The sequence below is a fragment of the Garra rufa genome, chromosome 16 (genome assembly GCF_049309525.1).
Source record: "Garra rufa chromosome 16, GarRuf1.0, whole genome shotgun sequence".
Classification (NCBI taxonomy): Eukaryota; Metazoa; Chordata; class Actinopteri; order Cypriniformes; family Cyprinidae; genus Garra; species Garra rufa.
The window spans coordinates 19,827,400-19,853,632 of record NC_133376.1 but is presented as its reverse complement, the minus strand read 5'-3'; the positions used below and the strand labels follow the sequence as shown (position 1 = coordinate 19,853,632).

Here is a 26,233-nt window from a genome sequence, read left to right as displayed (position 1 = left end):
TTAAAATAGTCCATGTGACATCAGTGGTTCAACCGTGATTTTATGCAGCTACGAGAATACTTTTTGTGCACAAAGAAAGCAAAAATATGTCACCATGACGTATGCATGCGATGCTGCTGATGCAGAAGCCGGCATTCTGATGACCCTTCAGCCATTGCAAGAGAAGTTGGTCATACCAAATCTGTGATTTCTTGAATACTGCAGATTTACAATGACACTAATTCACTCAAGTCCCGCAAAAAGGCTGGTCTTCCATGTAAGACAAATGCATGAGAAAACAGCATAATGCAGAGACTCTTAATGAGCAATCAGTATATTTATACACACACAAACACACACCAGATCAACATTGCAATTCCAGCTGCAGTGTTGAACCGATTCCATATTGAGAGTGTCTCAATGGCCTTTCTGATGTAGATAGTCATTATTTGTGTTTTCTTTGTACACAAAAAGTTCTTATAGCTTCATAAAATGAAGGCTGAACCACTGATGCCACTTGGACTATTTTAATGATGTCCTTACTACCGTTCCGGGCCTTGAACGTTGTAGTTGCATGGCTGTCTATGCAGGGTCAGAAAGTACCCTAATTTGTGTTCTGAAGATGACCAAAGGTCTTACCGGTTTGGGTTAGTCAGATTTTGTTGTACTGCATTTTTGACCAAATAAAAGCAGCCTTGACCTTTAAAAAACAATTACAAAAATGTGTTGTGAATGTGTCTACAAAGTGTTTTTTCTATGATGTGCCTTCTTTAAAATGACATAGAATGCTTCAATTGCTTATGCTCAGCACCCCTAAAGGTCACATCTTTTCACAGGCTCTTCCTTTCAAATCATAAAAAACATGAACATCCAAAAAGGTGCAAAATTCTGCATGATAAAAAAAAAAAAACCTGCAGTTGTAATCGTGACTTTCCATGTGGCAGCTCTACCCTAATTCACAGTCTGGATTTGCAGTAAACCTGCAGCCGATGGTTTATCACAGCTGCTGCCCTTAAAATGACATCACACTGAGCAATTCAGTTCCAGAAGTGCGTAGAACTTTCAGGTCACATCAGCAGATGTTTTCTCTGGGATGTGTGTGCTGGAGAGGAACGCTCCACCCTGGACATCAATAATTCAGCCTCTGACAAAGACAGCTGGAGGGTTGCCACGTCACCTTCAAATACCCACGTGGCTGCACGACATGCAACTAACATGCAAAGAAGCCAGCACTCAAAGACTACGCTATTCACTGGTGTGCCTTGATGGACCCCTACTGGGCTGCTCTGGGGTTTACATTGATTAGGACGTGTTTGTCTACTGCAGTAAACTCTTACCCGATGTACTGCAGTGGATGGCTCTGATGAATGACAATCCGACAAGTGGGACACGTGTTGTTTTCTTCTAGGTACTTCACCAAACAGCTCCTGCAGACTGTATATACAAAACACAATTTAGACACCTTTAGTAAGCTAATTCAATCTGTACACATCACATTATACATCAATGATATTGATTTCCAAGAGACAAGAATGTCACATTGACATAAATTTGTTTCAATGACTCAGCACAAACCCAGAGGCAAAAAAATAAAACAAATATCCCTTCTAGTTTTTTGACTCAAACTACTAAAGAGCTTTCAAAGGCTCTTGATCTGAGGCACAATGGCTCCCTCTAGTGTTCAATTTAAACACTGCTGTTTGAAGCAACTAAACCTGATGTAACAGGCAAGTGATAGCTTGACATAATGTGTAATGATTAGCTCACTTCAGAATTAAAATTTCCTGATCACCTCAGAATTAAAATTTCCTGATCCAGTTTGTTCTTAATCTGAAAATAAATAAAGGTTTCTGAGGAAAACATTCTAGTATTTTTCTCTATATAGTGGACTTCAATGGGGATCAGTAGGTTGAAGGTCCAAATTGCAGTTTCAGTGCAGCTTCAAAGGGCTCTACATGATCCCAGCCAAGGAAAAAAGGTCTTACCTAGCAAAACAATTGGTCAGTTTCTAAACAAATAATAGTAATACTTGTCATGCATTAGTTCGGCCCAACACATTATGTAATAACACTTGACGAAGGCAGAAGTACCAGTGTTTACAAAGCGAACGTGCAAAGAAAGTCAAATACCCTTTACAAAAAAAAGGTAAAACGATGTTGGACGATAGTTCGAAGAGTTGACAGAGAAAATAAGATGGAGTAAGATAATGTGTGAAATCGCAGACGCATCGCAGGCGTAGTGTAAGACGAGCATTTTTGGTTAAAAAAATATATAAATGTAAATTTTTTTTAGAAAACGGTCGACCGTTTCGCAAGATAAGACCCTTATTCCTTGGCTGGGATCATGTAGAGCCCTTTGAAGCTGCACTGAAAATGCAGTTTGGACCTTCAACCCACTGTTTCCCATTAAAGTCCACTATATGGAGAAAAATCCCGGAATGTTTTCCTCGAAAACCTCAATTTCTTTTCAACTGAAGAAAGACATAAACATCTTGGATGATATGGGGGTGAGTAAACTGTCAGGAAATTTTAATTCAGGAGTGAACTAATCTTTTAATCTGAAAAATAAAAATTATTTTGTTACTCATCCTTTTGCTGTTTGTACCACATGACTTTCACAAAAGGAGATTCTGAGTCAGATCCTTTTGATAAATCAGTCAACCTGGTTCACAAAAACTGTACTAAATGATTTGTTCACTGATAATCTTCTCCTCCAGTGTGTTTTTAATCACTGCAACTGAGCCAGTGAGTTGATCAGTCCGATTTGGAAAAATGATTTGAAAATGAAAGTTCACCCAAAAATGAAAATTCTGTCAATAATTACTGAATCTCATGTCGTTCCAAACCCATAACACCCTTGTTCATCTTCGGAACACAAATCAAGATATTTTTGATGAAATGCGAGAGCTTTGTGACCCTGCATAAACAGTAGGGTTGCAAAGGGGTGGAAAATTTCCGGTAAATTTCCAGAAACTTTCCAAAAATCCCAGGAAGATTCCAAAAAATCCTGAAAAGTTTCCAAAATTTCTGGAAACATTTTTGCAACCCTAGCAACTAAACTCACCCAGAAAGATAAGAACATTAAAAAAAATTGTCCATGTGACAGTGGTATCCTACAAGAATACTTTTTGTGCGCAAAGAAAACAGAAATAACAACTTTATTCAACAATTTCTTCTCTTCCCTGTCAGTATATGACACATACGTGTGGTGCTGTCTATGCGGAATCTGAAAGCTCTTGGATTTCATCATAAATATCTTAATTTGTGTTCCGAAGATGAAAAAGGAACAACATAAGGGTGAGTAATTAATGACTGAATTTTCATTTTTGGGTAAACTGTCCCTTTAAATTTATGTCTGTTCACCACAAAGTTATTACATGGCTTTGAGAGAATCTAAATCTAGTCGTTTAGACCAATTTTATGATCCTTTTAAGGTTTTTGTGTCATTTTATGTCACTTTTTTATTCTTTATAAGAACAAGAGTGGCCGGGATAATCTTCACAATTCACCATTTATGGTCCATAAAATAAAGAGTCTTAAAGTTAAATGAACGAGTAAGCCAAATCACAATTTTTGGGTAAAGCACCACTTCTGCACACAATATATATATGTAGACAATACAGATTCTAAATGTAATTTATAACTGAAATACAGACTAGATATTGGTGTAGCAATGACACTTACAGGTGTGTAAGCACTCAGTGACCGTGGTGGCGTCAATCAGGTACCCCTCGCACAGACGACAGGTTATGTGGGCGTTGATGTCCCAGAGTTTAATCTTCCTGGTTAACATCTCGGGGTTCTGGATAAGAAAGAAAGGGAGGGAAACTAGAGCATTTCACAACACAAAACCACAATGCAAACCTCAGGCTGAAAGATCAGGGGTCAGGTGGGTGATCTCATAGGTCACTAGGGTCAACCCCGTTAACCCTACCATTAGGTCAAAAACAAGTGTTAGTTAAATTTCCTGTTTTAAGTGAAGTCGTGTTTTTCGTTTAGCTAAATCCGAGTTTCTACTTTACAGACAAAGTATTTTTTTGTTTAGGTTTGTTTACGTCCCATGTGAAGCAACCAGACAACTATATTGACCAGACACGTTATCCACTGAAGTACAATCCGTGTCAGGACACATGCTGCTCATATTCAATACCGATTAAACAGATTATTCACCACTCCAGCAGCTACTGGAAAAAAAAAATTAGATATATGATGCTTTAGCTTTGATTCAGCTTTTAAGAAAAAACTGAGTTAGAACCCAGTGGGAATTTGCACAAAATAATCCATTAAAATTTAATGTGGAGAATGATCAGAGACTGTTTGAAATCCCTGTTTTAATATATGAAACAATTTTGATATTCTTCTTAAGATGAAGTACACAAATATTACACAAACTTCAACATTAAAGTCAGCATACCCTGTTTCATTGTGCATTGTTTATCAGTATAACTTGTGCAATTACAAAAACTCTGAATGGTGTGTGTAGATTATAGCTGATTGGAACTGAGGCAATTGCAGAAAAGTGTGTACTAGATAAAAGAGAAGCACTGCTAGCACCACAATAAAGCTAAATGTGTTCAGTAAGGCATAACCACAGGTGTTTTATGTTATAGCACTTCCTCATAAAATATTTTCGAACCTCAGTCATGAATTCAGCCACCAGCCTTGTTGCAATAGCATAATCAGTGCAGTGCAGTGTCAAATGAGGACAGAGAACTGCCACGGGCTGCAGTGAATATTACACTCTCACATTAGTGGGCTTCAATAAAAGTTGGAGCTTCAAAGCCATTCATTTACCCATGAGTCTAAATGCATTATTCTGAGGGGGAAAAAAAGTTAAGTCCAAGTATTAAGAACTCATTACACAAGCATCATGGATGTCACATAACAGAACTTTTAGTCACTAACATGCTAAGCAAAGACAAACTGTTAGATGTTATGACCGTTGCAGTTTTTAAGCAAGCACAAAATGAACTTAAAGGGATAGTTCACCCAAAAAATAAAAATTCTGTCATTAATTACTCACCTCATGTCATTCCAAACCCGAAAGACCTTCATTCATCTTCGGAACACGAATTAAAATATTTTTGATGAAATCCGAGAGCTTTCTGACCCTGACACATCTGCGACTGACACGTTCAAGACCCAGAAAGGTAGTAAGGACTTTGTTAAAATAGTCCATATGATATGAGTGGTTCACCCTTAATTTTATGAAGCTAGGAGAAGTACTATTTGTCCGCAAAGAAAACAGAATAAACAACTTTATTCAATAATTTCATTCAACTATTTTAACAATGTCCTTACTACCTTTCTGGGCCTTGAACATGGTAGTTGCGTTGCTGTCTATGCAGGGTCAGAAAGCTCTGATTTCATCAAAAATATCTTAACTTGTGTTCTGAAGACGAACAAAGGTCTTACAGGTTTGGAACAACATGAGGTGAGTAATTAATGACAGAATTGTTTTTGGGTAAACTTTCCCTTTAATAAGCAGTGGCGGTTTTAGGCATGGGCGAACGGGGCAGCCGCCCGGGGCGCCATTTATTCATGACACGTGGGGGGCGGCACATGAACTTGGACGAAAAAAAAATCATCTGTGCTACTAAGCCGTTTTCTATTATCAATGATACCTGTGCCGCCCCTGCTGCTGAAGGAGCCGCACAGAAGCTGAGCGAGCAGAGAGGACACGGCAGTTCGTGGTATAGTCACAAAATTTAATCTATTGATTCGTGGGTGTTGGGGGGCACCAGCGCATAGTACAGTTCACCTCTCCCAAATGAAGCGGACAAGGAGGGGGGCTAAACTATGTCAGTGACACCTGACTATATTACAAATAACGCACATTGCATTCAAAATATTATAAACACAGACCAATAATTTGCACATTTTTTATTTATTTAATTGTGTAAAATGGCTAATAAAAATAGGTAATTAAAAACGATTATGATGTGGAGGTGAACTGGTTTAGTCTTGACTTCTGGTCGTGACTGACAGCGTTGGGGGATGGGAAATAAATCTGTTGATTGTCGATAACAAAGTAAACACAGCGATGGAGAGAAAATGGCCAAAGCTGTCAGGTGCCCAATTTAGGAAAAAAGAAAAGAAGGTATTCATGCCATTATGTTAATTAATGGTATAACGTTAACTCTTAGGTTTGTTAGCCTTCTTTCTTATGATGCTTGCTATGCTTACCTTGCTAAAAAAAAAACACAATAAAAGCCTAATATACAAACCATCACAGAAATTCTAATGGTTTCTATTAAATACCATTATGAACCATTAACTTTTTCCATTGAAACTATTACAAAATTCCTTATTGTAGTGTGTTTTGGGCACTTTTCCAATAGGATTTAACATCCCACCCACCAACAGAATCAATCATATACCAGCAGACACTGTTATACTTACCATTAAAACCAATACAATTCCCATTATAACCATTAAATCCATTACATTTTCTATTATTTTTGGGCAGGGTGCTATTGTTTTTTCAGCAGTGTATACAACACGAGATCTAATTAACCACAAAATTATGCTTTGCAACAAAACTGTTGGTAATTTACATATGTGTAGATAGTTTAAAAGACAAACATTTTCCATTTGCTATAACTCAGTTACGTGACAAATCATGTAATTTGAGGCAGTAAATTAACCAAGGTGCTAATTGTACCTCCTTTAGATTAGATTAATATAGTCTTTTGTCATGTTTTTTTATTTTTTATTTTTGGGGGGGGGGTCTCGCCCGGGGGAGCAATCCAATGTAGAACTGCCAATGCCTTTAAGTTTCAGAATCTAAAATAATATTATCTTTAAATATAGCACACAAGTCATATGGTTTACTTTTACTGGACCTTTTGAAGCAGTATAAATCATTTTACTTATGTTGTAAAGAATAAGAAGCTACACTCTTAAAAATAAAGGTGCTTCAAAAGGTTCTTCAAGCGATGCCATAGAAGAACCATTTTTGGTTCCACAAAGAACCATTCGGTCAAAGGTTCTTTAAAGAAACATGTCTTTCCTACCTTTTTATAATTTGAAGAACCTTCTTTCACCACAAAAAAAAACAGAAACAGAAAGGTTCTTAAGATTTTAAAGGTTCTTTATGGAACCATTTAGACAAAAAAGGTTCTTCTATGGCATCGTGAAGCACCTCTATTTTTTCAAGAGTTTAGGAGATTCTGCACAACATCTCTATTCATGAAGAGAGAAAACATAATGGAAAATTTTGGGTGAAACGTTTAAGACTGTTGAAGGAAAATTCACTCAAAAATGAAAATCACCCTCAGGCCACCCAAGATCTTCTGCAGTGAATGGGTGCAGAAGTAATCCACACATCTCCAGTCCATCAATTAACATCTTGAGAAATGAAAACCTGCATCTTTGTAATAAACAAATCCATCAAGATGTTTTTAATGTTTTTCACTGGAAAAGTAATATAGATTAATTTTCCAGTGAAAAGTCATCTTGCCTGAATCAAGAGTTAAAAAAAAAAACTATCCATAAATTGTCTATCCATTACTTTTCCAGTGAAAGTCATCTCGCCTAAAACAAGAGAGGGGGGAAAAAAAATCTACCCATAAAATTACGTCTATTTATTATTTTTCCAGTGAAAAAGTAATCTCGCCTGAATTAAGAGTGAAATCAAGAGTGAAACAGATCTAAAACAGTCCAAAACTGTTCTATAAAAAATATGTTGGTGGATTTTGATGTGAGAGGACAACAAGGGATGGACTTTTAAAACATCATTATGGATTATGAACAGATATGGGGGTTATGCACAACAGACGTCCGTTTTCTGCTAAACAGGTTTGTTGCTTCCGGTTCACACATTTTGCATATGCCTTGTTAAATATAAGGTTGATTTTCTCAAGGTACCTTCAAAGCAGACACTAAAGATGATCATAACCAATGTCCATCACATATGTGAACTGATATACAGAAGCTTTCTATTTTTATTCTTTTCACTAACATTTATATATAAATATCGAATAAAACATCCACAATAAAAACAGCTAATTTAACTGATTACCTTAAAACTCCATTGATATCGCCGTTATTTATTACAGCTATTAACACGTTCTCTGACAAGCGAAAGCAATGAGACCTGTTTTCCGGGTTTGGTCAGGTGACGTTCGACACATACCCTATTACACATATTGTCTATTACAGACACATAATTTTCACTTCACAAGAAGTTAACTGATGGACTGAAGTCGTGTGGATTACTTGTGGATTATTGTGATGTTTTTATTAGCTGTTGGACTCTCATTATGGTGGCACCCATTCACTGCAGAGGATCCATTGATGAGCAAGTGATGTAATGCTACATTTTTCCAAATTTGTTCAATCAGTTCAACTCATCTAAATTTTGGATGGACTGAAGGTAAGTTTTTCAGCAAATTTTAATTTTTAAATCAGTACTTTTGACTCAGATTAAACATCGCGCAGCACAAAAGGAAGTGATTCACTTACCCCTAATGCCGCCATGTGTCTACTGCTGAGGGTCTGGCAGCCGGGCTTCTTCTGCGAGACACGGGGTGGTGTTAACTCTGCATCCTGTGCTCCACTTCACACAGCTGCAAAAAAACACACAGGCATTTATTTATTTACACACTTATACACAAAAAGATTGCAAGGAAATAGACAATTTTCTCCCTTTGCCTTTCCAGAATGTTTTCGGGAAATAATATTTTCCGTTTTCAAAATTAAGCCAAACTGCAAATAGCATGGAGCTTTTTTTCCCCTATGCGTTTTCTACAACTGTACTATGGGGTAAAAAGGTGCAAAAGGTCATGCAGCATCTTTAAGATAAATGTTTGTTGATTACAAAATAGCTATGCATGATTATGTCAGTGGAAAATTTCACTGATACAGATTACAGTTGGCTGACACGTCTCTAAGATGCCCACACATACGTTTCTTTCTGGCCTGCTTGAGTCCAGACAGAGAGACTCCCAACCTGGGAGTTTCTGTCTGTTCGCTAGCCTGTGAAATTAGTGCACTTAAACCAAAGGCATGAATGTAGGTCATCTAAGGATATGAGTAAGTGTGTATCATCAGAATCACCGCAGAACCAACAGTTGAACAATTTTAGACTAGAAGATTCAACTAACAAGTGACAGCTAACATTTTTCAAAATTCAAGCCATTCCCAATGGATAAAGTCAAGGCTTGACCCACATTTGTTTTAACAAATATCCAGGAATACATCACACTATAAAAGTATAAATGGTCGTGAATAACGTTTTATGTTTACTTCAGTAATTCTCTTTGTAAACTTAGAAACTTGACTTCCCAAATTCCAGTTTACGAACTTAACTTCCTGAACAAATCAAGAGCAATTTAATTTACCATTGCTAAGGGCGGCACTTTGTTGTGGTTCTATAGTGACATAAAAGAAAACAGATCTCTTTACAATACAGGAAACGGGGCCTATCACAGCCTGCAGACTGGTGCCATGTGAATCTCAGTGGGTTTTAAAATAACATGACCAACAGTTAGATCATTGCCACACAGAGTGTCCCAACATTTGCTTCCACTATTTGAAGGACCAAACTGACATTGGTGCAAATTGAATCAATTGTTAGTTTGTGTTTGGAGCAAAACCATCACACTAGGGGTTGTACAGGAACTGAGCCGTGACTGGGAACCATCGCATCGCAGCTGTACCGCTTAGAGCAAAGCCAAACTGAACATACACACAACTGTACACTGTGAAAACACTTTTGAGACTTTGACCAGAGATTATATGTTTTGTCATGTTCTTATCATTGAACCGACTGAAGTAAACACCCTGCATTTTATCATCATCAAAGTACTCAGAAAACAAAAGAACAAAACCAAACATGTGTGTTATCATGACAAACAAGATTCCAGATAAGAAATTTTAGAGAACTAGCAACCATGATGCAAATATTTAAAAAAAAAAAAAAAAAACTTAAACCCAAGCTCAGAACACTCAGAACCACAAGACAAAAAACACCCTCAGCCAAACAGCAATATGTTCACTATCAGTATGAATTTACACTAAAATTTGGGTGAATGAAACTGATGTGTTTGTATACACACACACAGGTCAGCCAGGCTAATTGACCAATATTGGTTATTTTGAAATTACCAACATTAGTCAATAGGTTACGCACACATTGTTTTCAAATATTTTGGTGTAAATTTTGAGTAAACATTGTGTAAAATTCTCTCTAAAACATAGTGACAGCTAATAAGTAATACGTAATATTACAGCTAATAATAACAACAACAACACTAAATTAGTGCAAAATTTAAAACAAAAAAAATTACAAAACACTGTAACTTACAAAAATAAGCAGAAAGAAACAATCATATTCAATGTCACAAAGGAATTTATAATGGAAACATTTTTTACTAGGGCTGGGTAAAAAAATATTGATTTATTTCTCGATTTTAATTCTCATTTTTACAAAACTATATTGATCCTTAAATGGCCAAAAATCGATTATTCTAGCCTGTTTTTATTTAGCCAAATGAATGGAACATTGTAGCACATCTCCCATCCAATAAATCACAATAAGTTTTGTGATTTGTTATTTTGAATTAAACAACGGTCTCTGGTTTCATATTCTGTCTATTTCACTACAGTATTCAAACAATAAACACAGTTTCGGTGCTGTTTTTTGGTGGAGTGACAGATCTCTGTAGTGCCTTAGTTCAAGAGAAGCAACAGCACGGAGCACATGTAAACTGATCATCTCCTCCACTTTAATACCAGTTATACAAAAAAATAAACATGAATGAATGTTCGAAGGTATGTTAAAAGAAAGAAAAAAGAAAAGAAATCCATATCCTGTCTCATGTAATCGCTCAATGTTTCAATGATGCCAATATAACAGCTTGTCACATTCACTTCAGAAAAAAAAACATATTTGGTGACTTGGTGAAAAATTAACTTGAGAAAGAATTTGCTAAATATATGCTCCATATAACTTTCATTATAATTTGTACGTTTCTTCAGTGTTTAAATTAATCTGTTAAGTTTTTATGAAAGCTACCATCTAAATGTTTAATATATAAAAAAACTAATTGAAGTAGAAATACAATTATGTAAATGTACCTTCATTATTATAAAAACTTTAATGTAGGTGTTTTAAGTGTTTGTATACAAATTAATTCATTTTAGCCCCTAATATTATAATGTAGTAGTACCAGCTGACTCTAACAGTTGAGGTCAAAAGTTTACATACCTTGCAGAATCTGCAAAATAAATTAATTATTTTACCAAAATAAGAGGGATCATACAAAATGCATGTTATTTTTTTATTTAGTACTGACCTGAATCAGATATTTCACATAAAAGACATTACATATAGTCCACAAGAAAAAATAATAGCTGAATTTATAAAAATTACCCCGTTCAAAAGTTTGCATACGCTTGATTCTTAATACTGTGTTTTTGTTTTTGTTTTGTTTAGTGATAGTTGTTCAAGAGTCCCTTGTTTGTCCTGAACAGTTAAACTACCCACTGTGAAGAAAAATCCTTCAGGTCCCACAAATTCTGTGTTTTGTCAGCATTTTTGTGTATTTGTTCCTTTTCTAATGGACTCTCCAATGACTGTATGATTTTGAGATCCACCTTTTCACACTAAGGAAAACTGAGGGACTCATATGCAACTATTACAGAAGTTTCAAACCCTCACTGATTTTTCAGAAGGAAACACAAAACATTAAGAGCCAGGGGTTAAAAACTTGCATATGAGTCCCTCAGTTGTCCTCAGTGTAAAAAGGTGATCTCAAAATCATACAGTCACTGTTGGAAAGGGTTCAAATACACAAAAATGCTAAAAAAAACACAGAATTTGTGGAACCTAAAGGATTTTTCTGAAGAACAGCAGGCAGTTTGACTGATCAGGACAAACAAGGGACTCATGAACAGCTATCACTAAACAAAACAAAAAAACACAGCTGTGGATCATTCAGGTAACAACACAGTATTAAGAATCAAGTGTATGTAAACTTATGAACAGGGTCATTTTTATAAATTCAACTATTATTTTCAGCATTAGTTGAGTTTTTTTCCTTGGGAAAATTTTACTATACTTGATCAAATCAAATTGCAATCAGAATCACTTCACAAGCTTGTAAATAGAAATCAAATCAAATCATGAAATTTGTCAATTCCCAGCCCTACCTTTCACTTTTTTTGTTTGTTTGTTTGTTTGAAGCATAATTTATGTGGTAATTCATGTTTTTATTACTTGTGAAAACCATATAAAGTTTTAACAATTTACAATTATTTACTATACATTTTATGATAACTTACAGTCAAGCAATTAACAGCGTTTTACTGCATTTTTCTTTCTGTAAAAATGATATTTAGTTTACATTAAAAAAAGTTCACCTGAAACAGTTTGTTTTCTTTTGCTCATGCTATTTCAAATGCATAATCTTGTATTTTGAATACAAAAGGGCAAATTTCACACTTCTCTTTTCTGTACGACGACACTGACTATGGCCAAGGTCAGCGTGTTATGTTGTGTTCTTATCATAATGAAAAACATTATGCAGCACAAGTTTATAGGAGCTAGACAGATTTGCTCACGACAAGCCGTCACTGAAAAAGAGGAGTGTGATTTATTTTCCTTTTTGTACCACACAAAACTTACTCAGGTTTACACCAGACCAATGTGTACATTTACCTCATGAAGCAAAACTATTTGATATTAAAAAGAAGTCAAATAAACCAGGCATTTTAAACAGCGCAGCAGAATAAACCTGACGGCAGTTTAAACCTCTCAGACACAGCTCTCCATTACACATGCAGTCAAAGATTATCACCAATTCAATATCGGCTCGAGCTTTCTACAAGAGAAACCAAAACCTATGTCCGCCCAGGACACACAGCAAGGTTTACAAACAGAAACTTCCTTGACGAATGGGCAGCACTCGAGCAAGTGGTCATAGGCAATGACCTGATCTGACCCTAAAGAAAGGGCGTCACTTGTGCCACAGGTGAATATGGTTTTCATAACAGGGTGTGTCAAGCGTTTTTATAGAAAGTGTCCAGCACTAACACCTTTCGCCCAGTTTCTCACACATTTGCTGCTACAAAGGATCCGCTGTTATCCGTCAGCGGCTATTGAAGTGCTCTGGGAGACGGCCGGGCACACAGACGCTGCCAGCTGTATGAAGCGCTCTGTGAGGAGCTAATGAGGCGCCACAGTATGACAGACTTACTAAGCGGAGCAGTTTTGTCTGTGGAAAAATGGGTTTGTGTGTGACCCCAACGCTTAAATGAACACGGCCCGGCAATCAGACAAAAATAGTGGTTCACGCTTGTTACAAACAGTCTTTTATGGCCTGGTGCTAAAAAAAAATCATCAATTGAGGAGTGTCGGGTCTGTTGGAGGAGCTGGGAGCGACTCTACGGTCTACTATAAGATTGCTGAACAATTGAGATTTACTGATGTCATTCAGCAACCTGATAATACCGCTTTTCAGAGTGCAAGAGCACCTGGCCTAATGAATTATTAAATGACAAATTCAATAAACCCTTACAAAAAAAAAAAAACACAGTGGTGGTACCGTGGAACAGCATTGATATCAGATTGTAAAAACATGATGCTTTGATATGATGAGTGATTGAATACTAAAATTTGCACCGTAGTCCAAGGTACTTTCAAGACCATAGTACTATGGCCAAAAAAATAGTTAAGGTGCTTTTTTTAAGTAAAGCGCAAGCATTACATTATTATCCAGATGCTAACTAGTATCTAGCTGTGCCAGCTGTATGATATATGATATTTAGATATTTTGCCTAAATATCTTTTTCTTTTCTTTTTTTCATTTAGTACTGCCCTTCAGGTCAAACAAATTCTTTGGTTTTCCAGCATTTTTGTGTATTTGAACCCTTTCTCCAATTACAGTTAAGGTCAAAAGTTTACATCCCCTTTTCAGAATCTGCAAATTGTTAATTATTTTATCAAAATAACAGGGATCATACAAAATGCATGTTATTGTTTATTTAGTACTGACCTGAATAAGATATTTCACATAAAAGATGTTTACATGTAGTCCACAAGAGAAAATAACAGTTGAATTTATAAAACTCACCCCGTTCAAAAGTTTACATCCCCTTGATTCTTAATACTGTGTTGTTACCTGAATGATCCACAGCTGTGTTTTTTTTGTTTTGTTTTTTTGTTTTTTTTTAATGATAGTTGTTCATGAGCCCCTTGTTTGTCCTGGAGAGTTAAACTCCCCGCTGCTCTTCAGAAAAATCCTTTAGGTTCCACAAATTTTGTTTTTTCAGCATTTTTGTGTATTTGAACCCTCCAATCGTGACTGTATGATTTTGAGATGCATCTTTTCACACTGAGGAGAACTGAGGGACTCATCTCCAACTATTACAGAAGCTTAAAACGCTCACTGATGCTCCAGAAGCAAAAACTATGCATTAAGAGCCGGGGGTGAAAACTTTTGAACAGATAGAAGGTGTGCATTTTTCTTATTTTGCCTAAATATCTTTTTTTTTTTCCATTTAGTACTGCCCTTCAGGTCCAATAAATTCTTTGGTTTTCCAGCATTTTGTGTATTTTGAACTCTTTCCAACAAAGACCATGATTTTGAGAACAATCGTATTACCCTGAGGACAACAGAGACTCATATGCAACTATTACAGAAGGTTCAAACGCTCACTGATGCTTCAGGAGGAAAAACCATGCATTAAGAGCCGAGGGGTATTTGAATTTCAGGGTAAATTTAACTTATTTTGTTTTCTAGTAAACATGTAACTATCTTCTGTAGCCTCTGAAGGGCAGTACTAAATGAAAATGATATTCAGACAAAATAAGAAAAATGTGCACATCTTCATTCAGTTCAAACGTTTTCACAAAAGTATGATCCCTCTTATTTTGGTAAAATAATTAACCTTTTGCAGATTCTGAAAGGGGGGTGTAAACTTTTGTTTGTGACCAGAAATGACAATTTATCAGTGCACATCAAATCACATTACAGTATAAATCCCCAAAAACCATTCCGAAGTTTTCAAAAAATTCATACCATAACAAAAAGAACCAGAAAAGACAAAGACACTGGTCTAGGAAGTCAGACTGATGAAAAACTAGGACAAACTATTTTAAATACCTCTAGAAACCTACAGTATTTTAAGCAGCTCTATGAAAGTCCAGCTAGAACATAACTGTCTTACACAAACAAACTGAACCTTGTTACTCCAGTAGCCAATTGGAAATGACCCAAGCCACAATTTCTAGTTTAACTGCTTAATCAGAATCAATGGTGTGAAAAGTATTTCAACACACAAGCCATTTAGCAAAAATATTTTTCTTGAGATAAGCAAGTGTAGATGTGGCCCCATTACAACACATTAGGATGTGCATTCATTTTAAATAATTCAACAGTCTATCAGTTTGTTCTTAACAGATAATTCCTTATCAGACGTATCTTGCTGTACATCTACTAAAGAAGAGTGACCTTTGCAACACTGACCCAGATCTGAAAGCATCACCACTGAAAAATTAATAAGTTCATCAGACATGAAGGCACGAATTAGTAAAATCCCATATCTTTTAAATTCCAGTAGTTAACCTCATTAAAAACCTCAAAATCACACTTAATCTGAGTTCATCAGCTTATTGCATGAAATCTCTTAACAAGGAATGCATTGTTCAGCTCTCTAAAAACATTCGCCAGTTTTACAGGCTATAGGAGGAAATTCTACATTGCCTTAAATCTTGTTTGTCTTCCAGAATGTAATCACACAGAGAGTTTGAAGGTTGTCTTCTTGAGATAAAGTACACATGAAGCACCCAAGTAGCATGTTGACTCTTGTGTAATTCAGAGACTGTATCCTGAAAGACTGACAACATCATACGGGGAGAACTTTGAGCAAATACTCTGATTCACTTCCTGCCTACGAGTGTGAGTATTAGAAAACCCAGAGGTTGTCACTTAAGGTTCTTCTTGTGCAATGATAGTACCACAACATGCACATGACACTTTTTATCAGCTCTTGATTAAAGGAACACTCCACTTTTTTGGAAATAGGCTCATTCTCCAACTCCCCCCGAGTTAATAAGTTGATTTTTACCGTTTTGAAATCCATTCAGCCGTTCTCCTGTTCTGGCGATATCACTTTTAGCATAGCTTAGCATAGATCATTGAATCCTATTAGACCAATAGCATCGTGTTCAAAAATGACCAACGAGTTTCCATATTTGTTGTATTTAAAACTTGACTCTTCTGTAGTTATATCGTGTACTAAGACCGGTGGAAATACACTTCCATTCCGGCGTAATAGTCAAGGAAGTTTGCTGCCGTAATATGGCCAAAGCAGGCGGAGTATTATCAGAAATGAGTTCCCAGCTAGTTTAGCATTTGCACATGTGCTGCGTGGTATTACTGCTCCTGCTTCAGCCTTATTACGGCAGCAAACTTCCTTGACTATTACGCCGGAATGGGAGTGTAGTTCCTAATCTTATCAGCCTAGAAAATTGAAGCTTTGCATTTCTGCCGGTCTTAGTACACGATATAACTACAGAAGAGTCAAGTTTTAAATAGGACAAATATCGAAACTCGTTGGTCATTTTTGAACGTGATGCTATTGGTCTAATAGGATTCAATGATCTATGCTAAGCTATGCTAAAAGTGATATCGCCAGATCAGGAGAACGGCTGAATGGATTTCAAAACGGTAAAAATCAACTTATTAACTCGGGGGGAATTGGAGAATGAGCCTATTTCCAAAAAAAGTGGAGTGTCCCTTTAAGCCTGGTTCACATATAAAATACATTTGGTTCACACTCAAAAAGGTTATCATTTACTCTCATTTCTTATTTATTAAACAGGGTTTCTGCAGATATGAACAAGTGAAATTTAAGACTTTTTAAGACCTTTTTAATACCACCTTATATGAAATTTAAGACCTAAACCTGTAATGGAAATAGATATTATATTACATGCATATGTGATATTTAATGTGTTTAATGTAAAAAGTAAACAAAATTTCATGGCTGTCATAAATTAAATTTATTACTACGATATACAGTGAACTTTCCATATCAGCAGATACTATTCCACACAAAATATCCCCATAAAAGTACCACTAGAAATATCTGATGTAAAAAAAAAAAATTCTGAAGCGATTTTTTTTTTTTACTTTTGAAATGTATGCGTACCTTTGAAATTTATTTTATGAATTTATCAATAAATTCTAAATGTCTGTTAGCAGTGAGATTACATAATTTACACTGCAAAATTAAAAGTGAGATTAATGTTTTAAATACATTTATTGATTTATAAATATATATGTTAGAAATGTTATATAAATACTGCGATTCTGTCTGAAGACGCAGTAACTTCCACAGAGGGAGAAAAAAATATACAGTTGTTAGCAACTGGCCTTAGCCAAGCCCTATATTCAGTTTTTCCAAGCCCAGTATCGCTAAACTTGCACTTCCTCATAGCTAAAAAATTAAATCCATTTGACTTCTGCGGTACAATCCGAGAGAGACTCGCGCCAATAACAGAAAGCTGATTGGCTATTGCATGCTGGTCTCATTTGTAGTTTAAATACAGCAAATTATATTTGGAATAGTGAAATAAAGAACTACAACACCACGGAAACAACAGAAAGAGAATTTAGATGAGCATTAGAGGTAGCGTTACATGGACATCGGAAAAATAAGACCTGTGTAAAATTATTTAAGACCTAGAACAGCGAATTTAAGACTTTTTAAGGCCTAAAATTTTGATTTTTAAATTTTAGACTTTTTAAGACTTTTTAAGACCCACGCGGAAACCCTGATTAAAACATGAAACGAGAATTTCAAGGCCATATTTATACAGCACTTGTTTCAGGACAACAGAAGTGAGCAGGGATGTACACACAGACATAAAAGTACTAAGAAGTAGTCTACATGGCTTACATTTAGTCTGTTTCCCACACAAAGCTATCATATGGCTTCTGAAGATTTTAGCACACTTTTATGGTGTGCTTTTGTCATTTTTGGAACTTGACAGCATCCATCCATGTTCACTTTCACTGGTAGCATCATAAACATTACAGATCTCACACAGAAAAAAAAATAAATCATATGTTTGCAGCAATGTGAGGGTAAGTGAGCAAATGATGACAATTTTCAAAAACATCTTTAAAATTAAAATCTGTCAAAAGTCCAAATCTCAAAAAAAAAAAAAAAAAAAAAAAAAAAGAGCTGTACAGGAAATATCACAAGCTCTGACATGACCCACATTTACGGAAGTGGGACTAAAAAGTGTATCAGCAGAATTCACCTACTATGACCCTGGATGCTTATGAAAGAAGAGTAGAAATTGCAGTACACTTAGGCCAAAACAAAGGATCTTACGATAAATATCATTTTAATAGAGAGTCATCATCTAAAATTGGTATAAAACATATACAAAACATGGAATGGACAACCCTAAAAACTAGTGATACTGGCCAGGTCAATTACTCAGCAAATACAGTTGAAGTCAAAAGTTTATACACCTGGCAGAATCTGCAAAATGTTAACTATTTTACCAAAATAAGGGGGATTGTACAAAATGCATGTTATTTTTCATTTAGTACTGATCTGAATAAAACCTTTCACATAAAAAGACGTTTACATATAGTGCACAAGAGAAAACAATAGTTGAATTTAAAAAAAAATTGACCCAGTTCAAAAGTTTACATACATTTGATTCTTCATACTGTGTTGTTACCTGAATGATTCACACCTGGGGTTTTTTGTTGACGTTGTTGTTTAGCGATAGTTGTTTATGAGTCCCTTGTTTGTCCTAAACAGCTAAACTGCCAACTGTTCTACAGAAAAATCCTTCAGGTCCCACAAATTCTTTGTTTACAACTTTGGTGTATTTGAACCCTTTCCAACAATGACTGTATGATTTTGAGATACCTCTTTTTTACACTGAGGACAACTCACATGCAACTATTACAGAAGGTGTGAGCCAGGGGTGCAAACTTTTGAACCGAATAAAGAGGAGTTCATTTTTCTTATTTTACCTTATTATCACTTTTTTTTTTTTTCATTTAGTACTGCCCTCCAGAAGCTACAAAATATACTTTTTTACATTTTTCCAGAAGACAAAATAAGTTAAATTTACTCTGATCTTCATATTTTAACAGTTTTCATCCCCGGCTCTTCCTTCTGAAGCAACATTGAGCGTTTGAACCTTCTGTAATAGCTGACATCAAGAAGGATCTCTAAATCATACAGTCATTGTTGGAAAGGGTTCAAATACCCAAAAATGCTGAAAAAGCAAGGAAAAATTGTGGGACCTAAAGGATTTTTCTGAAGAACAGTTGGCAGTCTAACTGTTCAGGACAAACAAGGGACTCATGAACAACTATAACTAAACAAAAGAACACAGCTCAAGCGTATGCAAATTTTTAAACGGGATAATTTGTATAAATTCAACTATTATTTTATCTTGTGAACTATATGTAAACATTTTTTATGTGAAACATCTTAATCGGGTCAGTACTAAATAAAAAAATAACATTATATGCATTGTATGTAAACTTTTGACTTGAACTGTATTTGTCAATTTTGATATTAAAAAGCATCGGTAAATAAGACGGGACAGACAGAAATTTCAGTTTCAAAATATTTTGACATTAAATCTTATGCAAAATAAGTACTCATTTAACTTCTCATGTGCTTTTATTCAATTATACACTGACTTCTTATACCCTAAGGCACTGGACAAAAACAATCCAGGCTCATCGTAAAAATGTGCCTGTGGCAACATTTTTGCAGAATATAAGGTTGCTTCTTGCATATTTTGTAACACTTCCAGTGTGTAATGTCCTATGAGTGGCACTAAAAGTATGTTCAGTTTTATCCAATACAGATGTGAATTATATTTTATTACATTGATTGTTGTGCATATCACAGCTGTTCAGAAATTAAATGTCCAGTAAGCAAAGCTAAAAGGTTAATGGTTAACCACGTTAGAAAACAATACACCACCAACAATAAACTCGACCCTAACGGTGTGTTCACACGGGGCGTAAGCGTCAACGCTAAACGGAAGGCGTGGCTGACGTTTTATGGTCATAGCAGCGTCAGCCAATGAAATGCTGGTCTTGAACAGGATGAACGTGATTGGCTGCCGCCTGGCCACCGTATTTGCATAGAGCGATCCTGATTGGCTGACGCTTCCGTCGATGGCGCTTCACTGGCGTTGCTCGCGGCAGAAGTTGAAAAATTCTCAACTTCTGCCGCGAGCAACGCTAGTGAAGCGCCGCCGACGGATCCACAATTCTTTGCGGCAACGCTTGACGTCACCCATTCAAAGTCAATCGGAAGCGTTGACGCTTATGCCCCGTGTGAACACACCATAAAGGTTTCCCTGGACCTTGCTGTTCCAGGTGAGCTACAGAGCAAGTTTACCACATCAGAAAAGACATACAGTCAAACCACAAATTATTCAGACAGCATATATAATTTTTGAGATTTTTTTTACTAGTGTGTGCAGGACACTATAATTCATTTATGTAAGTGAGGAAAGCAAAATAAAGTAAACTGTCACATATTACACCCAAAAATTCTTCATAGAGTGGACTACCAGTAAAACTAGGGCTGCACGATTAATCGAACGATGTTGTGAGGCACGTTTAGTCAATGAAGCCGGTACTTTGATTAGTAGTAAATCTCCATCACGTGCGTTCAACTGGAGCGGCAATTAATACACAGAGACGTAAATCACTGAAAAGCTACGCCAAATCACGTTCAAAATCGCATTTTGAGCGCGATTTGGCGTAGCTTGTCAGTGATTTACGCCTCTGAATGCTCCAGCTGAACGCACGTGATGGAGATTTACTACTAATCAAAGTACCGGCTTCATTGACTAAACACACCTCACAACATCGTTCGATTAATTGTGCAGCCCTAAGTAAAACTAATAAATATTTGGAAGCAAAAATTATTCAGACACTTTGACCTGATCATGTTTTGCTTAAGTGTTTTTTCTTTAATTGCTAATGCAACCTTTTTACACCACAGACTGAACAAAATTAAGCATTCCTTGGTAATTGGTCAACAAAGTATTGCTAGTTGTGTAAGTATTGTCACACTAACAGTTAGCCATTACACATGCATTTCTATCAAAGTTATATGCCATTATGTAGATGAATTTGTTCTGTCACAGTTTAACTCGGAGTTCTTATATTTTATTACCATTTTCTAAACTATAGCGAATAAACTGTGATAATGTGAGAAATTTTGAAGGCGTAAGAATACATTCTGGTTTGACTCAGAGCTAGTTATTTGATAGTCTCGCGTAGCCAGACCTTGAGACTGATGGCTGAAGGTCTGGAATTCATGGCAGCTTTAATTGGCCAAGGCCCGCCCATAAGGCCGTTTGACCGACATGTCAAACAACCAATCACAGATCGTTTCGTTCAGCGTCACGTTTCGGGGTGTAGAAATGCTCCCACAACAACAGACTGGCATGCAACAAGTCAGTCATTGAAATAACCAGCATTGAAAGTTAACGAAGAAGAGGGAGAACAAGCAGTAAGTCAGTAATTTGTTCGCGAACGTCGCAAATGTTTATAACAACAACGGCGTCTGCATAAGCACCTTTTAGTAAAACGCGAGTAAATCAGTCTGCGCTTTGTTTCCCGGCGGACCGAAAATAAACGCGACACTCGCGTGTTCCGGATATCCGATCAAATTCAACTAATCAGATGACGACTTCGACATTCCTGAAGTGTTTCCAGTTAAGTGTACCATATGCATCAGACGTTTAGCCAACGTTCCGTGGGCGTGACGTCTGACGCTGAGACTAGTTATTTGATGCAACCAAAATGTATTAATTTACAAATCTTGTGTTTTGAGATCGTAATATAGTATTGCACAACGAAAAATGAATCTTCATTAATCGATCATCTACCCCAATAATCATAATTATTATCATAATAATAATAAATAAGAAAAGGAAGCGTTTCACTGCCTCTAATGTGTATTTCAGATGGAAGTGGCAGTATGTAACTGGAGTTTTGCAAAAATGTAAGTATTTCTCCAATGAAACTATGTTGGATTGATGCCAATTAAAAACAGTTTTAGAAGAAAAAAAATGCATTGGCCTACATCAGCCTTGAAACATCACATCTCTTAAAAACTCTTAAAAAAAAGTCTTAAGATCTCTTAAAAGTATGAAGCTGAACAGGTGATTAAAGCAAAACTATAAAAAAAAACGTATGACATATTTAACAGTTTATGAAGTGAGAGCTGAATCAACCTAAAAAAAAAAAACCTCAGTGACACTCATGAGTCACACATTGCCTAGCACCAAAAGATGCTTTTTTGATATACTATCTTCAATTCACCTGATCAAATCTACATAATTGTAAATGTAAACCAACACCTCAGCAAAACCAGGGTCACATTTCACCGGCTCAATATTAAACTCATTTGGTTTAACGTGAGATAACTTCACATCAACGTGAATAACTGCCTACACTGCTTAATGCCAGACCGCAGGCTTGACCGGTTTTAGAACTCGCTTTTCTAGGTATGCACTAAAAACATGGACAAACTGAAAGGCATCGCTTTCACTGAAAACCACTTAACTGTTGCTGGCACATTACAGAGGACTGCACAATAGCCATAGGCCACAATCTTCAGCCAGTACTACAACAGGACATAAAACTGTTTTTAAACTTATTAGCATAAACAACACGTGCCTCATGATGACATATATAGACAACATCAGGCTATCACACACTTTTAACACTCACAAAAGGCATGATATTGACTAAGCGATTAATCATGGATTAATGAAACATCATATGAATGTTCGACTCACTAGTTATGTCAGCGACTATGGTTAGTGTGTAAATCTTTTTAAACCCGTCAAGAATATGTCCAAAACATATTTAAAAATATAAAAAAATGTTTGGTTTTTATATCACCTGCTATTACTACAATGCATTTGCAAAATGATGTAAACTGTCATGAAAATAATGTGACAAGATCTTAATAAAAAATAAAAATCTTTATAAAATCCCTATTTTTTTTACCTTTTTGTGTGTTGAAATGCAACCTGGGCTCATTCTTGAAAGCCTTCATGAGATTTACCAGAGTAAGAAACTAAATTGTATTGTGAAAGGCCTTACAGTGCAATACTGTAAACACAATAACATGAAGCTGGCGTCTTAGATCAAACACACCGTAACGCATTTTATATTTAAGATATACACTCTAAACCAACATACTGTACATCTGGACATCGGACTAATCTATTTTCAGTGGTCAACATGTTATTAAAAAGCCAGAACGCAGACATTTCACAGCAAAAATTCTCAGCAAAAACCAGATCAATGTGGACGTCAACCAATGTCCAGACCTGACAACTCAATACGTCCATCATGTAGGGGCGTAGCGTACATCTAATGGGACAACTTTGGGACAACAGAAAATTGTCTATACTTCAATCAATACCGTAACAATATCCTGTTTGCCGTCCCCTCAACTATAACATAAAGCATTCACTAAAGTGTCCAGACACATGAAGCAGGACTTGTTGGTTGTTCCTGCTCCAGGAGTCTGGGGTGCAGGTTTGCACATGCTTCCCCAAAAAAAACCCTCTGGGCTTTAACTTTTTCCTCTGGCCCAGATTTCCTTTTAGCTTGCATGCAAACCTGCCAGAGCATCAAACCCTAACTTTGAACACACAGATGGGCAGATGATGATTATGATGGACAGGAAGCTCTCAAGAACATTCCAGGCAGGAGGAAGAGGAGGAGAACTGACCAACACAAGAACTGTAATCAGACACAGGAGTGCATGCTTATGAAACTCCAGCTACACTAAATTACACTTTTTCCCTTCTTACAAAAGATGACCCCGGTTAGGAGCTGCAGGGCCCGGCGTCGCCATACACACACACACATTTACACACGTATACACACACATACAGCACGACCGCACATATAACAGCACGTATAGCCATGCAGAGCTGCCATCAAGCGGAAAAAACACAGCGAGAATAAATGAAAACTCCCCGTTTGCCGTCCGAAACAAAGCTCGGGAGACGCATACGTGCAATGATCAGCGGGAATCGGTTCAAGTTTAAAGGAACAAACCTGTTTATGGCCAGAGTGGTCCGCTGGATATTGGGTTGAATCCGAGTTAAATCCACTATCAGTAAAACAAAGAGGCGAAAATGTCCGGCCAGTGCCGAAACAGGCCGAAACAGCGCACTGAGGAGCCCTACTGCGCATGCGCAGACTTTGTGGAAGGGAGGAGGGGTGCATGAAAGATTAAAGCCATTGGATTATACTCTATTTAATATGTTTTATTCATTTGAAAAAGTTACATGGTTCTTGGTAAATTACATTCAGTGATTATGCTTAATAACGACTATTAACATAAAGTACATTATATATAATTATTGTATTTAATAATTTTTTATGTATTTATATACTGAAAGCCTATGATATATACAAATACAAATATACAAAATAAAATAAATAAATAAAATAAAATGTGACCCTGATCAATTATACATCATCTGAAAGCTGAATAAATAGGCTTTATCATAAACAAACCATTGATTTGTTAGGATAGGACAATATTTGCCGAGATGCAAAAAAAACAACTAAATATTAAGAAAATCGCCTTTAAAGTTCTTAGCAATGCATATTACTAATTAAAAATTAAGTTCTGATATAATATATTTATGGTAGGAAATTTGCGAAATATATTCATGGAACATGATCTTTATTTAATATCCTAATGATTTTTGGCATAAAAGAAAAATCTGTCATTTTGACCCATACAATGTATTTTTGGCCATTGCTATAAATATACCTGTGCTACTTAAGACTGGTTTTGTGGTCCAGGGTCACAAATAATAAATGAATGAATCACATTAAATGAGCTTAAATGAGCTTCAATGAAAAACATACAATATCATAATTTTACCATGATCTGTGTGGTTTATATTCACTTTATTGTAAAAACTAATTTTAATTATTATCTCTTTTTAATTACCATTCTCATTTTAATTAGCTGTATTTACAGTTTTAAAAACAGAGAAAGCTCATTTGGATTTTTTAAGTAAATAATTTATTTTACAAATTTTTATATAAATAAGAAAAAAAAATCAAATATTTTCATAAATTTAAATTTTATTATTTGTCAAAAACTACAAACCAACATTTGGTTTCAAACTAGCTGATAATTGTGATGAACAAAGTCTGTACCTTCCCAGATCAATAGTCTGACCTTTGCATGACATGTACACTACTAGTCAAAATTAGTTTTTTTGAACAATGAAATTGTTGATGTTTTTAAAGCCTGCATTTATTTGATCCAAAGTACAGCAAAATAGTAAAAATTTGAAATATTTTTACTATTTAAAATATCAGTTTTCTATTTGAATATATTTAAAAATGTAATTTATTCCTGTGATTTCAAAGTTGAATTTTTAGCATAATTACTGCATCATTCTAATATTCTGATTTGCTGCTGAGTAGAATTTTTTTTCAGGTTTATCAGATAAATAGAAAGAACAGCATTTATCTGAAATAAAAAATATTTTGTGACAGTATAACTGTCTTTATCACTTTTAATCAATTCCAATCATCCTTGCTAAAAAAAACAGTAATTTCTATCATTTCTAATTTCTGTTACAAAAGCTTTTTATTTCAGATAAATGCTGATCTTTTGATCTTTCTTTTCATCAAAGAATCCTAAAAAAAGTATACTTAAATGTTTTAAACATTACTACTACTAATAATAATAAATGTTCCTTGAGCAGCAAAACAGCATATTAGAATGATTTCTGAAGGATCATGTGACACTGAAGACAGGGGTAATGATGCTGAAAATTTAGCTTTGTCCACAGGAATAAGTTACATTTTAAAATATATTCAAATAGAAAACAGTTATTTTAAATAGCTAGTAAAATATTTCACAAATAGATCAAATAAATGCAGATCAAATGCAGGCTTGGTGAGCAGAAGAGACTTTTTAAAAAAAAAAAAACATTAAAGATCTTACTGTTCAAAAACTTTTGACTGGTAGTGTATTTGAATGCAGCGTTGACATTTTATGAAACTGGATTGTTTTAAGAAAACCATTAAAGTACTTTACCTGATGCTCACCCAACTTTAGACAGAATATGGATGGAGCTACAGGAAACCGACCGGCGCTATGACAGCGAGTCTCGGGTTGAAGGGAGTGGTGATGTGATTGTGGATTGGATGAGTGTTGCAAGGTTGAAGCCGCCTAAC

The 26,233-nt window shown here is 35.7% G+C and overlaps 1 protein-coding gene across 1 annotated transcript in view; it reads right to left on the bottom strand.

The window, feature by feature from the left end:
• LOC141288501 (polycomb group RING finger protein 3) overlaps positions 1–24,195 on the bottom strand; it is a 45,448-nt gene extending 21,253 nt beyond the window's left edge. Inside the window, exons 1-4 of the mRNA XM_073820657.1 lie at positions 24,080–24,195; positions 8,445–8,548; positions 3,663–3,780; positions 1,317–1,413 (exon numbers count right to left, since the gene is read on the bottom strand). Coding sequence (XP_073676758.1) covers positions 1,317–1,413; positions 3,663–3,780; positions 8,445–8,459 — 230 coding nt within the window. The 5' untranslated portion in view covers positions 8,460–8,548; positions 24,080–24,195. The remainder of the gene's footprint in view (positions 1–1,316; positions 1,414–3,662; positions 3,781–8,444; positions 8,549–24,079) is intronic.
• Positions 24,196–26,233: the final 2,038 nt, after the last annotated feature.